The sequence below is a fragment of the Actinia tenebrosa genome, unplaced genomic scaffold, assembly GCF_029948245.1.
Source record: "Actinia tenebrosa isolate PJP-AT-01 unplaced genomic scaffold, QUT_ActTen_1.0 PGA_scaffold0__85_contigs__length_37466705, whole genome shotgun sequence".
Classification (NCBI taxonomy): domain Eukaryota; kingdom Metazoa; phylum Cnidaria; class Anthozoa; order Actiniaria; family Actiniidae; genus Actinia; species Actinia tenebrosa.
The window spans coordinates 19,091,711-19,111,243 of record NW_028292569.1 but is presented as its reverse complement, the minus strand read 5'-3'; the positions used below and the strand labels follow the sequence as shown (position 1 = coordinate 19,111,243).

The following is a 19,533-nucleotide window of genomic DNA, read 5'->3' as shown; positions in this document are numbered from 1 at the left end:
TCTCTTCAAGTATAGGGGCTCTAAAACGTGTTCGCCCATTTATTTCGACCGATAGTGCCATCCAAATCTACGAAGCCTTAATTCTACCCAAACTGGACTATTGTAGTGCAGTTTGGGATGGATTAAGTGATAAACTATGTGTTCAACTACAAAAGCGTCAAAATCGAGCGGCTAGAGTTATCACAAGATCTAACTATGACATAAGATCTAGCCATCTCCTTGACCAATTAAACTGGGATACACTTGCAGTTCGTCGTAAAAAACAAAAAGCCCTACTAATGTTTAAGACGATGCAGGGACGTACACCAGTTTACTTACAAAACCTTTTCTCCGACTACCATACTAAATACAACCTTCGAAATCATGATCATAAACTGTCAATACCTAAGCCACACACTGAATATCTAAAACGATCATTCAGCTATAGTGGGGCAAAATTGTGGAATGACCTACCGTTAAATATAAAAGAGGTCAAGTCAGTACGAAAATTTAAAACGGAAATTGATAGTTTGTACAGTAAGAAAAGTTGTAACTAAGGGCTCCACGGCAAACATGTAAAACAGTAACTAGCTTTTTAATCGTAAATCTTTACTTTTAAATATTTTTAGGCAATCGACTGATGTTTTTACCGTGGCAAAATAAAGAAGCTTCCTTCCTTCCTTAATTAAAGTTAAATAGACACAAAAGAAAACAATGGAATTAGGGTCTACTAAAGTATATTAGCCCAATATCTATTTCACGGGTTTAATGACTTCACTCTCTTCACTCTTTTTAAACTAAGTTTCGTTTATAATTTTATCATTATATCATTTCACCTTGTTTATAGCACAGAGAACAGACCTGAATAACCGCTTTACAAATGTATCATGATGATGATGATGATGATGATGATTGAGTGTTTATAGCAATCTCGTAACCAGAGCCTGCGTTTCTTCTGGTCTGTGCAATGGCGAAAAAACCTTGAATAAACCGCGCGAAATAATCACTTTTCCAAAAGAATAACGCCCGCCCTCTTTTTTCTTATAAACGTGATCGTAATCTTCGTTCTTTCTTAGTCAAGTGAGTTCTTCCCTCTTACAAAGAACCTGGTACTTTTCGCTGTTCTCGTAAACGTTGTTATACTTGTCCTCACATAGCCTCTCACACTTCTGTTGTCGGTCCTAAATCCACTGTTAAAATCACTGACCATTTTGTTTGTACCACTCCTAATGTTGTATATTGTATTAAATGTACCCGCTGTAATCTTTTGTATGTGGGCGAGACTGGCCGCCGTCTTGGTGATCGCATTTGCAATCATCTGTATGATATTCGCAATAACGATCCCACCAAACCAGTTTCCCGCCACTTTAATCTAGCTAACCATTCTCTTTCTGACTTCATTGTTTTCGGTCTTTCTTTGATTAACGGCAACAATGATTGTCGCAAGACCAAAGAAATGCGGCTTATTCACCTATTGGGCACTCTTAGTCCCAACGGGATTAATGAACGCTTTACTTTCAACTAACCTTTTCTTTTGTCTTTTGATTGTTTGTTTTGTCTTATTCTATCATATATACACTCCTTTCTACCACTTTTTTCTCTTTAACTCCGACGAAGGACTAGCGTCCGAAACGTCAGTAAGTTTTTTCATCTTTTCACGGTGTATAATTTACTTTTTCATCATTACTGTTTCAAAAGAATAACGTTCGCTTTCGAGTTTCCTGTTTTAACTAGGTGTTAATTCGTTGCTGCATGAACAAAAGAAAACTCTGGGTACGAGTTTACCGAATAGGAGGGCTACTAGTGAAAGATATGAATAACTAGACACTCTAAGAGTGTGTAGTTGGGCTACATGTGGGAGAATAACTAGTATATGATAGCACTTCCATTCAGTCATACAAAGCTGTGTACAGTACTTTTTTGATGATTTTCAAAAGTAAACAACTTGGCATATCGAGATCTGCATTCCTCTATTAATATTGATTCTTTGTTATGATACAGATGTAGACTGTGTATAACTGTGCAGCTTTCTGAAATACATCACAGTCATTTTATATAGAATCTATCATAGTCTTTGTTTTTATTATGAACTGGTGTGCAAACAAAGCCACGTGTATGTATAAAACAGCCATTAGCACGCTCGTTATGATGCCCATTCGAACAAACCACACACTATTCAACATTATAAACGAAAACAAAATAATACATAGCAAAGTTATCGCTAGTATAAGTGCAAGGCTTCTTCGCTGTTTATTTAATTAGTTGAAGAATTCCAATATGGCGTCCATGTCGTCGTTGGCGGTGGAGATATTTTCTCTGTCTCTCTCATCTTCAGAGTAGGCAGCAAAGCCCCTGATTACTAAACGGTTAAGAGTCAAGTCCCTCTGAGTAACCTCTGATAATTTCGGTAGATTTGAGTTCATTTGAGTTTCGTTTGAGTACATAGTCAAGCCCAGAAGTAGGACGGTTGTATGATGCTTCGCGAAATTCCTTTTTTATTTCAAATTGTATTGACTCATTAGAAAAGAATCAGTGGCAATTTCCGGCAATTTTACTTTCAAATGAAAATTTGTTTAATTTCTTGAAATCTTACTTTCATTTGCTAAGTTGAAACTCGAAATTTAACGCTTTTCATTTATTCTATTTTGATTTGACAAGTTTAAAAATCACCCTATTTTTCATTTGAAAACAAAAGACATCAGTACTTTTAAACTGCGATGAACAACAAAAGAATTTGACATTGTATCTATTTTTAAAGTTTAATATATTCTTAAAACTTGATAAAAAGACGGAGCTTTTTCCAAATTCGTCTTCGTCAATTCGCGGAGGGGAGCTGCAACCATCTGTTTGGCGCCATTATGGAGTACATAGAAGCTAACAAACAAACCATAATAGACTTAGTTAAAGATAATACTACTCACAGAGAGATAGAAAAATATCTAAGTGATGCCTTTCCAGAATTGAAGAGCCTTTTCGGAAAGAAATGTGAGGTTGCAATTGGTTTGTGCAAACAACAATATCAAGAGAATGAACGTACAAGATGTCGACCAAATCGTTCGAAAGTGTGTTGATAAACGCTATAAAAAAAGCGTTAAATTTCGAGTTTCAACTTAGCAAATAGAATTAAGATTTCAAGGAATTAAACAAATTTTCATTTAAAAGTAGAATTGCCGGAAATTGCCACTGATTGAAAAGTTTGGCATATTGGTGTTAATTAATTGTACTTAATTACATCATGATGCAAGTGTCCTTATTTGTCTATCCTGAGTGATAAACTAATTCATAGGAATTTGCAGTCAGAAAGTCATGAATACAGTCGTTAACAATCTCTGGCTCTTCCTGCTGTACCCAATGCGATGCTCCGTCTACATATCTGTCAGTCATACAAATACAAATTACCGACTTTTAGAGTTTCGCAGAAGCCTTATACTAAGCCAAGAATAAAAATATCGCGGTGGTCACGGGAATTTTTAAAACATGCATTTAACCACAGATCGCCCAAGGTTCTTAACTTTATATTTCAGTCCCAAACTCTCTGATCTGAATTTTTCTAATCTCTTTTCGATCTCTCTAAGCCCAAAGGCTATGCGAGGCATCCCATCTGGAGCTCTAGCTTGATCAGCCCGGTCTAATGACTCCCTTTCTACTTTTTTTTTTTTTGCTGGGAAACTAAAACGGAATATAATTAAATTACGTCAAGGTCCGGCCTCTTCTCATTCAATGCTTTAAAGCTAGCAATGGAATTAAAATTATTCGAACAGAGAGAACTTCGTATTTAGGGTATAGCTGATAGCAGATATACTAAAAAATAAATGACTTGCCTTATTGTAAGGTTTGGTGCAAAGCGCTCTGTTCCTTCAAGCATGCCAGATTCCAGAGCTCCATCTGCGGTGCCCTGTTGTATTTAAAGAATGTTTCCAATAAGTATACACCATTAACTGTAATTTGCAATTGTTTCTTTGCTCTCTTTGCTTTTTGTTTGTTTGTTTGTTTGATTGCTCGTTCTGAAAGACATTGCAAGTTTCTTTAACTCGAAATATCATTAGACTATTGCACTGTTGAACGAATAGCAAGACTGTGGAGAATTAACTACCAGATGAATACTTTTTCCCAAAAAAATAATCATTAGCTATTTGAAAACTTTAGGGAAGCACGGGTGGCGTGCGCAGTTAACGCGCCGCCTCAATGTCGATCTCGGGTTCTCTTCTTTTCCTCCCTCCTCAAAAATCAACTTCTAAATTCGATCTTGGGCTTTCACCTAGTTGTGATTGTCCCACGTTGTGATACAGAGCTAAAGCTTAATAGATTTTTTTAGAGAGATTATTTACTCAAGCCCATCCTTATCTTCCTTTTAATGTTGAGGATTAGTTAATGATTTTTAACTATTTCAATTAGAATTGCAATATAACTCTCTTCGATCTTAGTGATAAAACACGACTTGAGAGCAGGACACAGAATGAATTCTATAGCTTATTGCGTGTACATCATCTTCAGTTCAGGAGTGTTATATCAATATGATAACGGAAAAAAACCAAACCTGATCTATTTGCTTTAGATAATAAATTTTGACGAGCAAAGTGTGAAAAACCGACTGAGAAAACGTATCAGTTATTATGGTACTTTTATCAGCCCCTTATTAGCAACCATCTACCAATATTCATTATTCAATACGAAAAAGAGCATAAACAACGTCCGGAAAATTACTCTAAGCGTATTTTCTCCGCTCGTAGTGCAGATAAATTTAGAGAGGAAATATCTAGGGTTGATTGGTCAGTTATCTACAATTCGAACAACCCCAACGAACAGTATAATTTCATGATAAATACACTAATGGAAATATATGACAAACACTTCCCTATAAAAACATTCTTAGTTAAACCTTAAACTAGGAATAACCCCTGGATTACACCAGGTATATTAAAATCCATAAAGAGAAAAAATAAACTATACCGAGCAAAACTTCGAAACCCTACTGAGAACAATCGCGAGGCCTTTCGAAATTACCGTAACACACTGAATCATCTGATCAGGTTTACCAAAAAGGAATATTACAATAAATTAATGATTAAAGCTCATGGAAACTTAAAAGCTACTTGGGAGATTATCAACGAAATAATGAATAAAAGAAGAAAACAAGCAAAATACCCTTCTAGCATCGTTTACAATGAAAAATACTTTGACAGTAAACCTGATATTGTTAATATTTTCAACAGATTTTTCACCAATGTAGGGCCATCCTTAGCCAAGAAACTCCCTCCCAGTAAACTAAGTTATAACAATTGGATGAAGGAAGCATCACCTTTGCCGGAGCTTACTTTTCAACAAGTAACACCATTGAAAGTCCTAGACCAATTATACAGTCTCGACTGCTCGAAGTCTGCCGGTCACGATGGCATTAAAATAAAATACTTGACTATGATAGCCGAATTGATTCATCGACCATTAAGTCACATTTTCAATACTTCGATAATGACTAGTACTTTCCCGGATATGATGAAAATAGCCAAGATAATTCCTATCTTTAAAGGAGGTGACAAGTCTATTGTATCTAACTACAGACCTATTTCTCTCCTTCCCATTTTCTCAAAAGTATTCGAAAAAATAATATGTGAATCATTAACAGAACATCTAGAAGCCAATAATCTCTTATTTGACTATCAATTTGGTTTTAGGAAGAAAAGAAACACTACTTACGCTATACTAGACTTTGTCAATAGGATAATAGAATCAATAGACAACGGTGATTTCTCAATTGGTATTTTTCTAGATTTGTCTAAAGCCTTCGACTCAATAGATCATGACTTATTGTTGCGCAAATTGTCCTATTATGGTATTAACAACGGTACAAAAGCATGGTTGGAAAGTTATTTAAAGAATAGGAAGCAATATGTCTCGATTGATGGCATTGATTCTGATCTATTAAGGATCACTCATGGCGTCCCACAAGGCTCCATACTTGGACCGATTCTTTTTCTAGTTTTCGTAAATGATGCACAATACGCATCGAAATTGATACACCTAATCTTGTACGCAGATGATATGAATTTATTTTATAATCACAAAAGTATGACAACCATTTTAAAAGTCTTTAAAAATGAGCTAGATTCACTTGAGGATTGGTTACTGGCAAATAAATTAACAGTTAATATTTCTAAAACCAATTTTATTCTGTTTGGATCTATACAAAAACTTAAAGGCTTAGAACAAACACCGATATTTAAAAAAATGGATAAAGCAATAAACAGAGTTTCTAGTACGAAATTCCTTGGCGTCATAATCGACCAAAACCTCTCATGGGATTCACATATCGATTTTATTTCGCGTAAAATCGCCAAATCAATCGGTATTTTATATAAAGTTAGACATTTTCTTAACCTTGATATACTCAAAAACTTATATTACAACCTAATTTATTCTTACGTTTCCTATGCTACATCAACTTGGGGTAGCATTTACAAATCAAAACTTAAGCGTATTCATGTCCTTCAAAAACGCGCTCTCCGCGTCATCACGTTTGCCGACAGAAGGGCCTCTAGTAAACCGTTATTTCGGAAGCTGGACATGTTAAATGTTTATGAAATTGTTAATCTTCAATTGGGTATACTGGTCTTCAGACACACTAACAATTACTTGCCAGAAATTTTTTCTAACTATTTCACTGACTTATCACAAATTCACAATTATAATACTCGCTCCAAATCGAACAAAAGTATGTTTTTACCTAGACAAAATCTTAATTACGGAAAATTTGGTACAAAATTCGCGGCTGTTAAAGTTTGGAATGATATACCCATTGAGATTAAAAATAGTTGTTCACTCAAAGCCTTCAAAAAGAATTACAAAAAGTATTTGCTTAACTCAGATGAATGATTGTTTAAGAACATTTAATTACTTGATTGTTTTTTTTTTCGCTAATTACATTTTTAAATCATCATTTTTCCTATTTGCCTTTGCATAATCAAGAGTCCGTAACGTTATAATGACCTCTTATATCAAACTACTGATTATTTTCTGATTTTTTTCTTTTTTTTTCCTGTACGTTTATTTTGTTTTATGAAATTTCTAGTTGTTCAACTACGAAAACTACTGTACTATATATGATTCTTCCCATCTTACATATATGTAAATATTACTCATTTTCGTCTTAAGGGTGTAAGAGCTTGTTTAACCTCTGAGGTTGTTCTATTGCACCCCCCACAATATTTGTAACTTATTCAATTTATGTATGTATATATATATTTTTGTGGAAATAAAAACTGTTGTAACTGTTGTAACTGTTTTGTCCCCCATTTGGTGGCCTGGAAACCTATAATTTCTAGAGGGAAAGTGACACCTCAGCTTTGCAAAATTTTCTCGACTCTGACTGGCTAACATTATATCTCATATCAGCTGGTAAAAGCTGGAAAGTGACGTCATTCATTCATCCCTGCCTGCCTGCCTGCCTGCCTGATGGCGTCAAAAGACGAATAACGTGTAAACAACTGAATACTGAGATAAATTAATGATGGCATTTTAAAAGAATTACCACATGTATTCAAGAAGAAATTTAAAAGGTATGAACAGACGAAACAATAAAGAAAGTGCAAGTTAACTGACAAGAATATTAAGCGAATTGTAAACATTGCACGGCTTTGAATGATCTGACAACAAAATATTTGTCAATAAATCCGTTCCGTTTATCACTCATCAATTAGAAAAATGATCCCAAGAACTGATAAAAAGGAAAAAAGAACTTGGGAAGAGAGTTTTGAGCGCAATAAATAGAGCAAGTTTAAGCTTATATGCGCGTGAAGACATCGAGTCGAGTTCGCAAAGATGAATGAAAACAGTGATGCCGGTTGACCGTCGTTTCGTTCAGTCAAGTTTTTAGTGTCATTCTTTGTTTACATTACTATAATATTAGCTAGTATGTTTATGCTAAAACAATTAGACTACTCGTTCTCGTGCAGGTATTTTAGGACTGGGTAACAGGTAACCCAGTAATAAAAAAAGAACAGACTATTTTAAGACAGGCAACCCATTGATATCCAGAATGACCAGAATGAGAGTACGATTTGGCTAATGGGTAAGGTCTGGGTGCGAGAATGTTGCGAGAATGTAGCGTTTCTAGAGCCAAATGGTCTGGATACGAAAATAACCAAACAAATGCTTGACGTTTGGACAGTGCATGAAGAAGAAATAATAACATAACTTAAATATGATGATAAAAAGGTGTCAATCATTGCACTACTAGACATGTCAAAAGCCTTTGATAGTATTCGACACGACATTCTCCTGTCAAAGCTTCAAAGTATGGGAACTTCTAACACTGCTATGGCATGGTTTGAGAGCTACTTGTCCCATCGGAAACAAGTGGTGAGGATAGACAATACTTTATCTGACGCTCGCTCTCTTATCTTTGGCGTACCTCAAGGGACAATTCTCTCACCAGTTCTGTTTACTCTATATGTCAATGAGCTTCTATCTATCCCAAAGCATTGTCAAGTAATGAGTTATGTCGACGATACGAAGCTTTTTCTTGCCTTACCCTCGAAAGAAATCGACAAAGCTATCCCTGCTCTAAATGAAGATCTGAAAGAAATTGCAAAGTGGTGCTGCATGAACTCGCTTCTCATCAACCCAGATAAGACAAAAATACTAACTATTGGTGTACCGCAGCTCACAAAAACTTTACCATCACTCAAAGCAACACTGTTAGGAAAAGAGATCGAAGCCGTTCCTGTCGCTAAAGACTTGGGAGTTATTATCGATAGTTGCCTAAGTTACAACGAACATACAACAAAAACTGTTTCAAACTGTTTTTTTAAACTAAATAGAATCAATAGAATTAAACACTTATTAGACAGAAAGACAATATTATTACTCATGAACTCATTTATATTTACTAAATTATTCTATTGCTCTACAATATGGAGCAATACCACTAGGGCAAATAAAGCCAAACTGCAACTGGTGCAAAATTACGCGGCAAGGATAGTCCTTGGCCTCAGGAAATATGATCACATATCCAAAGGGATTAAGTCTCTTAAGTGGCTTAATATAGAAGATAAGTTATTTTTCAATGATTGTGTAATGGTACATAAATGCCTTCACAATCAAACACCTAATTACCTCACTCAGAAGTTTATATATAGATCTCAAATCCACACTAGATCGACCAGATTCAATGGGGATCTGAATCTGCCCAAATGTAGACTAGCTACGGGCCAACGTTCTTTCGCGTTCCGCGGAGCTAAAATTTGGAACGGTCTCCAGAAAGACTTAAAATGTATAAATGACTCTAAAATTTTTAGAAAACGACTTTTTAATTATTTAGTTTCAATAAAGTAGTTTAATTTACATATTGATTATAATTGTATACACTTATATTTTATATTCTTATAATAGTATCATTTATATTAGTGTTATATTATATTTATCTATATTGTTGCTGAAAAGCCTTGTAAAAAGGAGCCTCAATAAATGTATGTATGTATGTATGTATATCGAATGACGATAACATGTATAACATTCAGTGGTTTCATTCAGTATCCTTTTGTCCAAACTTAAATTTAAACCTTACCCATATAATAAGCACTGGCTTTCTAAATCGGCGGTTATAGATTACATGGGATCCTGATGGTCTGTTTAGCAAATTTCGAAAGTAGTTCAGAGGTGCGGTCACTGCTCCTTTTCTTCCAAAGGCATACTTGTATGCCTCAATATCTTCATCGGTTATAGCACCAGATCTCCTGACGCCCTAATCAGTAACGGAAAACATTTATAACTGATCAGTTACTCAAGATATACAAAAAAAATCAATAAATCATGATTAATTAATGATAACTAACATAATACCATCTGTCACCCATATTGCTCTTAATGCAATGATGTTTCGGCCATTTTTCTTTTCGAGCGTTAATGATTTATCAAGTCGAGAATGGTTGGAAAACTTACGCGTGAGTCTCTAGAGAAGCATTTTCTCTCTACTAGTCCATACAATTTTCCTGCAAAGAGCGCCTGCTCTTTTTTATCTAGCCGCAGCCTCGTGCTCAAGCTTGAAAATTGCAGTAAAAAGCATAGATTTCTTTGAACACGAAAGTGGGTGATTCTCTCAAGGAAAGCGCATGTTTTTCCTGTTTGTGTTGACTGCATGTATCTTTCGTAATTGTTACGAAAATATGCTTTAAAAAACTCCCTACTCCCTAAGCGCCTGCTCTTTCATCAAGCTGCCTCCACTAAGGAATGTAGGCACAAACATATCCCGCTACCTGGTGGTCAACATTGTTAAAATCATTGTCTTATTTCATTGGATGTTTGACGATATACTATGACAACCAACTGAAGCCCATCACAAATATTATGGGTAAGCAAGCTGAATACAGTACCGTTAAAAAAAGAGCCATAATCATCCCAAACGACTAAAAAAGAGCGAAAACCATCAAAAGCGAGCCAAGACAGGTCAAAATCATAATGAATGACCCACAACGAATACAATAATGACATTTACACTGTATGTAGCTGCATTTTAGTTTTTAGTATTGCATTAATTGATACTCGATAAGAAACTTTCTTTCAAGCGCTTTTGTTCGTGTTCATTATCCTAAAACATGCTCTATTCATTAATCAGTTATCATCATCAAATTAACGTATTTTTACAATAACTTACAAATTTCTCGCGCGATGATAGACAGATAAGCAAGGGCGGGAGGAGGGAGCCTCCCTCCTCCCGCCCTGGATAAGCTGACGAGAGCGCGCTCTTTTCGTTGGTTGTTTTTAAAATACTACTGATTATAAAACAAGGTGTTTTTATCGTTTTTAGTGTTTTGTTACTATAAAATCACACTACTTTGACAATGTGATGACGCAATTTATCGTCAATAAGAGGACAGTAACATAACAAACCAAGGAAGCACGGCAGAATGTTGCTTTTAACGATATTATAGAGGAATTTTGATTAAACGTCCGCCATCTTGTTTTTTTTCTCTCGCCATTTTGCTTTGTTTCCGCTGACCGTTTATTACGCAGGCGAGTCGATGAATTTACGAGCGAGCCAAAGGGGCGAGAAGTGGTGGGGAGTGCGACCGTTGAAATATGATCGCTAGAAGCTCGTAGTAAATTGCTAGGAACAGCACCGTTGCTAGGAACTTTGAGGAATGGCGTAAATAAATGAGCTAGAATGTCCGAAAAACTTGAAAATCACCCAACATATGAATATTCAACAAGCTCGAAGAAAGGATAGTCGCTCGGCTACTCTTGATTAAGGCCGGTTTAGACGGTACGATTTTCGCCTACAACTATCGTATACAACACGCTCTCGTCTGTCGTAGGAGAGTTGTAGGCTTGATTTACACGCTACGACTCGAGTTGTAGGATGGCGCGAGCGTGTTGTATACGATAGTTGTAGGCGAAAATCGTACCGTCTAAACCGGCCTTTACCATAGCAGAGTGTAAGTATTTAAATTTATCCAATTTGAATGTCAATAAATTGACGGTCGATAAAATTTGGATGTGCTCTTTTGATCGAATAATGTTTTATACTAAAAATTATTTCGTATCTACAGAATTCAAGAAAGATTTCTGTTTATACCTGACAATGTCGAGACTGTTGATAGCATATTCCATGAATTTGTTGAAGAATGCAAACTTGAGCAACAACTGTTTATAAACCGAGCGACTTTCGGTCGCTTGCTTCAGAAAACAGTTCCTGGTTGTGAAAGAAAGAAAAGGAGGATTTCTGGTAAGCTTCAGTATCCTTTACTTTTACTTTACTACAACTTTAAAAAATCAGATGAAATTTCATTCAGCTGGTATGAAGTTCAAAAACGGACTTTAGCTTAAGTTAAAATAGTTTCGAATACCGGTACATTCCTTAACAATATCAATACCTGTTTATGTAAACATTGGCTTTACTCGGACGCAGATAAAGAAAATTTAACCTTCAAATATTGGTTTCTGTGTATCACATTCTAGTTATTGAGATCTGAATAATGATATAAATTGCAGTCTTTATATGTGAAAAATTCCTTGAAATGTCATTGTATCAAAAGAAGATTTCATATGGACGTCAAATATGTTCAGCTCAAATGACGTTTTGGTTGCCATGGAGAGTGTTACGAGCATCACGAGAAGACACACCTCCCAATTCTTCTTTTTCATTGGTTTAGTAGTGCCACACCTCCAACGGTTGCACTCCCCGCCACTTCCTGGCTTTAGTAGTGCCACACCTCCAACGGTTGCACTCCCTGCCACTTCGGATTCATCAACTCGCCCCTTTGGGGCTCGCCTGCGTCTACGTAATAAACGGTCAGCGGAAAGACAAAGCAAAAAGCAAAATAGAGGGGGAAAAACAAGATGGCGGACGTTTACTCAAATTCCTCTATCACATCGTCAAAAAGCCATATTCTGCCGTGCTCCCTTGAACAAACTGATGTCAATTTGCTAAATATTAAGCTTTTAGCTGTCTTATCACATTTTGGGACAATCACATCAGAGGTTGGCTCCAACTAGGTAAAAGCCCGCAATGATCGAGCTAGAATTTAATAAGTTAATCTTTGCTATAACGGAGAATACTTACCAGCTCATGCCCTCTAAAGACATCATTCAGATACGCAAAATCATTCAAACGTATCCATAGTTCGGGAATGTAGGGCAGCTGAAAAAAGAAGACAAACTGGAAAAGAAAAAGAAGATATTTGTTTACAGCAAAAATCGTCGTATCGCAACCTGCTATTTCAGAACTTCGGTAGGATTTTTGATTTTTCCCTAACCGCAAATAATCTTTGGGTAGGGGGCACGGCTTAAGTGCGCGATATATAATGGCGCAGGAGCGTGCACAGTATAGCTTCATTCTACTGTAATTTTCTTAAGTTGACTGGCTACTTTTGGAAAACATTTTAAACTTTTTTTTTAAACTACAATTTTTTAAAGTGAAAGTTAATGCTTATTCCAAATATAAAAAGAAAAATGGGGGTGTACCAAAGTTGTTTAATGGATAACTACGCGCAAGGTTTTGATTGCACGAATGCCGTCTAGTAAATTATTTTATTACATAGTTAGGACAGTACGCGCGCGCTTTCATAACTTTCATAAGTGGCTTGAACTGATGATATCGCAAACTTTCACAAAACTCTATCGTCCGAAACTGACACCTATCGCCAAAGAACAAAAACTGGCCAGAATTTGAATAATTTAGTCCAACATCCATTATTGAGAACATTTACAACCTATCTTCGATCTCGGGTTAAACTGGCCGTCACGAATGTACAATCTCTAAATAACAAAACGGGTTCGATCTGTGATTTAAAAATATCCGACCACCTCGAATTCTGGCAATGACGGAAACCTGGCTTGCAAAGAACGATAGTTAGACCATTGCTGACATCCTGACATCCTGAACTCCCTTCAAGATTATGATATCCGTCATAGCCTAAGACATGGACGCAGAGGAGGAGTGACAACAATCATTCGTAAAGGCTTCACTGTGAAGGACAATCCATCAATACATTACAAGTATCTCTCACAAGTCATTCCGTGTGCAGTCTTTTCATTATGACGTAATGATGACATCATAGAAATTGTTTACCGCCTATTTTCTCGAAAACTAGACCTAAACTTTCAAAGCAACTTGCACCAGTCGATAGTATTCATCAAGGCACCCAACATATTGCAATATGAAAAAAATGTATGAGAGCGTTTTCCAAATATTTACGCGATGAATATTTTCATGGACTTTTACTATTATTTCCAGCGTGTCAGCTTTATACCCTCAAAATCGGGACTTTAATTTAGTGGATTCAATATTTTTAGTAGCTAGAATATAGGTACGGATATAGACACTGTCCTTATTGAGTATGAATCAAATTGTGACTTTCTTTCTAACGTTATGGATTTTTTGATATGAAGCTAAATGACCCAATTTGTTTTCAAAAGCGATAGAAAACGATTTTTTTCTAAATGAAGTCACTAAAAGACGTATCTCTTACGAATACTTTTCTTTAATTTCATATGCATTGAAGGGTTTTAAGGCAGTCAAATAAAAGCTACCCAGAGCCTCCTTAATACTAAAGATCCATATTACAAAAAGTTTTAACTAATTAATTAATTTATAGAAACTTCTATCTAGTGAATTAACAAAAATATAAAGGAAAAATAAGGAACGACTAAAGAACTATTTGAAAGGTAGCTGAAGATAACAAAATATTCACTGAGCAATGAAGAATTCCTGCACTCAGTTGTTGAAGTCATGAGGTGGAGGAAGAATTTTAGACAACTGCACTAATCGGAAACTATTCATCACCGCTGTCAATCTAAGACCGGCTGAATTAGTAAACCGTCAAAGGACTTGGCAGAAAAATTGTAGATCACCTCTTGGTGAGTCAGTACACTGTCATAAAAGGATAATTCCTCTATTTAGTCCCCCGGAGGGCTTATTTATTTCAGGCAAGTTTGAGGGGGAGGGGGGGGGGGCTTATTGGAGAGAGGGGGCTTAATTGAGAGGGGTGGCTTATTGATTTAGTCGAAACGCAGTAAGTTGTACGCTGTCAGGATGTAATATGATTGTAACTCAGGATTAAACGGAAGCATTACTATTGACCGTCTCGCATAATCAGTAGTGATGTACATAGCATTTTTATCATTTGATTCACCTGTGTTAGTCTCTCAAGTATAATTTACGATTATTGTGAATAGCAAAACTAAAACACGGTATATGTAACACCTTTAATCAGTACACGTGATTCTTTAATTGTGAAGGGGGAGGGGAGGGGGGCTAAAAAGAGAGGGGGGGCTTAACAAATTTCTTCCTTTAAAAAGTGGGGTTTATTAGAGAGGGGGGCTTATTTGAGAAGGGGGGCTAATTAGAGGATTTACGGTAAATCAACGTTAATCCTGTGAGTAAAATGGACAAGTAACACAAACTGTTGAAAAATAGTGTGATGCACACTTTTGTTTATTTTGAGCGTTCGTATGCTTGCTTGTTACATTTTCTAAAAATACTTCTTTTATATGTGTGTAATAAATGACCATTACAACATCAATGGTAATGAGCCGACACAACAAATATATAATCATTGGTCGTACTTGCACATTGATGTGCTAAAACGCCATATGATGGAACAATAGATTAATTAAGGTTACTGGAGACCTTCAGGGGCATGTTTCTCTAAAGCTCTCTCTACACAACAAGTTCAACAAAACCCTCTAACACTATATATCGTTTTAAAGGTCATATGATACATATTTCGAAAATAATATTAATTCAAAATGATTTTCTAATTTGAAACAATACCGAGCTTCAAACACAAATCGAGCACGTTCCGTAGAGGTGAATTAACGGAAATAGCGTTAAGCGCGTATAGCCAAAAGAACCTCACTATGTGAATAAGCAAAAGATAATCTACAAAAGGGTGTGAGCGATTTTTGATATTTTGAGTATTTCGTCTTTTATGCGGTAAAACATTAACCGGCATTGAAATTCTTCGACGTTCCAACTTTAAAATTTAATAACTTTTTAAAGAAGCAAAATATCAAAAATCGGACCAAATATTGCTCAATTACTAACCATCAATTCATCCTTGCATAATAGCGACATAAGTTCATCTACCAGTTTAACTTCCAACATAGTTAGTAGAGGGGAATGGTTAGGAAACCTACTGTTATCAGGTCTTTGTTCGCTTTTGAGGTTAAACCGGTCTTGACCGTTCAATATGTTTGATTTATGCTCATCCGAAATTGCAAAATAAATAAACATAAACTTTGTATATGGGATTATTGTAAGGAACATTCAAATATCTTTTTAAAATCTTTAAGTATTTTGAACTAGCTGCCAAAAGAAATATTTTGATCTGTTCACTCAGCCATTGCCAACCGATGGTAAAACAATGGTAAAACAAAGGATTGTGCACGGTCACGATTGAAAAAAGTAAACAATAACCTATAACTGAAGAACTTAATTTGTACCCATTATTACATTTTTTGTTTTAATTTGATACATTGTTTTATGTTAAAACAGATTGAGGGGTACAAACTTCCAAAAATGACTAGAAAGCTAAAAATGCTTGGAAGTTGGTTTACATATTCTTAATTAAAAGTAATTACATTTAGGGTCGGTATTTCTGCTATTTACAATTATAATAATGAGCACAATAGCACACCGTATAAACACATAGGCAAAAAAATCAATATGATTGAAAAATATACACACGCTGCACACAAGAGCATCATCAGTCTTTACAGTATATTTAAGTTAATTTGTAAAAGTAAAACTTGATCTTAATATTTAGAAATTAATTCATTTTTCAGCTTTTTCTTAAATTGATAGAGAGACAATTTCTTAAGTGATTCATCAACAGAATTCCAGATTTTAAGTCCTTGAAATCGCATGTTAAATATTCCTTAATTTGTTCTAGCCTTGGGTAAATAAAAAGATTTTTTGTTGCTGCTCTTGTGTTGTATCCTTCAAAGGTACTGGGCAATAACTTGTTATTATATTTGTACATGAAAGTTGAGATTTTGAAAATTACAATATCAAATTACAAGATTTTAATGAAATTTAATTGTTTAAATATAGGGCTTGAATGCTCAACAAATGAATAAAATGTAATAATACGCACAACTTCCTTTTGTAATAAATATAATGGTTTTAATGTAGTTTGATATCATGTAAATTAAAGCATAATAGAAATTATTCAAAATCCTCCAATTCACATAGTAACGAAGTTTTGATAAAAGACCAATACTGCGTTTGTTTGTTTTTTGGCAATATACTCTACTTGTGGTTTCCAACTTAAATTTTGAGTCAACATAAATTCCTAAATATTTGATGCAATTTGTTTGCTTAATAGATTTGTTATTAATGGTAAGATGGAAATGGTGTGTGATTTTTCTTTGGGGTGCTTGGAAAAGAACAAAGTTGGATTTTTCTATGTTGAGTGATAATTTATTGGCACAGAACCAAATGTGAACATTACTAATTTCTATGATAATAGAGTTTTCTAACCATTCCCCTCTATTAACTATGCTTCCAAACACAAAAGTCAGCCTAAAAAGCCAAGAAAGAGCAACAGTACAACAAGTACAGATAGAATGATTGTTAATGGTAATAACGAGAAAAACACCGAAAATAAAGTAGTGGAACCCAATGGTCGCTCATCTAATGAAGAATCTCAATCTCGGCCTGAGAAGCGTGTTATAGCTATCCTTGGCGACTCGATATTAAAACACGTTTAATCACACCGACGGAGCACAGGCTGTGAAGTTAGCAAAAAGACATCAGTTTTTTATGCGTCTGTCCTCTTATTGACGATAGATTGCGTCATCACATTGTCAAAGTAGTGTGGATCCGCATATTGCTTTGACAATGTGATGACGAAATTTATTGTCAATGAGAGGACAGACACGTAAGAAAATGATGTCTATTTGTTTTTTAAAATCATCATTTTACTTTTATCGTCTCAACAATGTATAGACCACCTAGTGCACCTGTTCAAATATTTTGCAAAATCCAATGTTTCAGAGAAAAAATAAACGAACTAGATTTGGAATCATACATTCTGATCTTAACGCTAAATTATTAGATTCCACGAGTTTTTATGCTAAGAAATTATCGTTAATTATGGAACATTATCATTTGCCACAGCTGATCAATAAACCCACACGTGTCAAAAATTATACTAGTACATTAGTAGATATTAAGAGGAAATGTTTTTCAATAATGAGAAATAATGGCAAAAAGCGTCAAAAACTAGACTTTCGTATGAGTTTTGACCCCAATTTTCGTTTTGGGTTAACGCTCAAAACCTTTTTTAAACAGTTAGAAACTGATGTACTATGATAAAATGCCTGTTTGAAGCAGTATTTTCAATTGTACAAAGATGTTTTGTTGCATTTGTGTTAGAATGTTGCTTTGTCAGGCTTTTTTTTATAGAAAATATATGGGAAATAAGCAAATGAAGGCCTTAACCTCATTTTCGAATAAATTTTTTGCTTTGGGTTAGCACTTTGATTCCACTTTCATCGGTCATCTCCACTTCTAAACAAGTTAAACTTTTTGAATAACAAGATTTTAGCCTTGTACAACAGCCTTTGTTCAAGAAAATAGTTTTTGGCGCTCACTGCTTAAATACGAAAAGAATTCTCTCTTAATTATTAGCATTGTTTCATCACCGGAGAAGACTACATTCTGACGTGATACATGTGGGATTTAGTGATCATATAGCTTAATTTACTTGGTCCGTAAAATTAACACGTTTTCTAAACAAATACCGTAAGGCAAATCGAAATAAGAAACTATAAACGTCTAAATTCTGAAAACTGTTTGGACGACTTAGCTTAGACAACCCTGATGAATGTTGGTTCTGAAGGCGATGTTAATGCAATGTGGGCCTTGTGGAAAAATTTATTTCTCGAAGTTCTTGACAGACATGCTCCACTTAGATCAAAACGAATTAGAAACAAACGGAACCTCCCATGGATAACTAGAGACATTCGGAATAAGATGTTTGAACGTGACAGGTTGAAACGTATGGCTTTCACGAAGAACGAAGAGCATGTTTGGAGGTTGTACAAAAGTTGCAAAAATGAGGTCAACGTTGCGTTAGGTAAAGCCAAAACAAATTATTATGCGTCACAAATTGAAAACAAAAATAAAATCCAAAACAGGCTTGGAAGACTATCAATAATATACTTGGGCGTAAGCAAAACCAAAGACGGTCACATCAACTAGATTAAACCAAACAATTCCTCTATTACATCATCGGATGAACTCGCAAATGAATTCAACGAGTATTTTACTAGCATAGGGTCGACATTAGCTAATAATGTTGATGCTATCCAAAACACGAATTTCAATGACTTTGTTAATACAGCAAATGGAAACTTTTGCTTCAGTCGCATAAGTCCATCAAAACTGTATAAGTTACTATCCTCAGGCCCGGTTCATACGTCGAACTTTTCATGCGCCGAACCAAATGCTAAGAATTAAGATCATGAAAAGTACGACGTCTGAAAACATATTAAGTTCGACCATAACATTGAGATCGAACCAATCGTTAAGATCGACTGAAGCGGTCGGGAATTACGACTTCGGAGCTACTCTGATTCAAACGACGAACTTTTCATGAACCGAACCTAATGCATATATTATATTTAATCGCAAAAAGGGTTGGGGGGGGGGGGGGGGGGGGGAAGGGCAAGCATTTTTATCATGAGCTGTACATGCGCATAAACATCAACATGGCTTCCTGTGTTATATGAGAGGCTGGGCAGCTGGTTCCGGATCCCGGGAAAGCAAAATGGCGTCCGATGATATGTGTTGTTCGTGTTTTGCAACCACGAAATATGTTTGTATTTGTTCTGAAATGCAAATATGCAATAAGTGTTCATATTTTGAAAGCCATGAAGAACAGCCTGGTTGAAGTTGCAGGAAAAAGTATAGGATAGCCGATCGGGGGACTGCGGCACTGCGGAAGAGTCTGATTTCTATATTACTGTATGTTAGCCGCTGTCCCAAATGCTTGACTTGGAAAAATCTAATTGGATCGACTGAACAAGTGGTACGACGTCTGAAGCAAAAGT

General features: G+C 35.5%; 1 protein-coding gene across 1 annotated transcript in view; it reads right to left on the bottom strand.

Annotated features, from left to right (window-relative positions):
* Positions 1–2,579: 2,579 nt before the first annotated feature.
* Positions 2,580–19,533, bottom strand: part of LOC116298236 (epoxide hydrolase 4) — a 62,500-nt gene continuing 45,546 nt past the window's right edge. Inside the window, exons 8-11 of the mRNA XM_031706618.2 lie at positions 12,536–12,631; positions 9,542–9,718; positions 3,801–3,874; positions 2,580–3,352 (exon numbers count right to left, since the gene is read on the bottom strand). Of these exons, the coding sequence (XP_031562478.2) occupies positions 3,238–3,352; positions 3,801–3,874; positions 9,542–9,718; positions 12,536–12,631 (462 nt within the window). The 3' untranslated portion in view covers positions 2,580–3,237. The remainder of the gene's footprint in view (positions 3,353–3,800; positions 3,875–9,541; positions 9,719–12,535; positions 12,632–19,533) is intronic.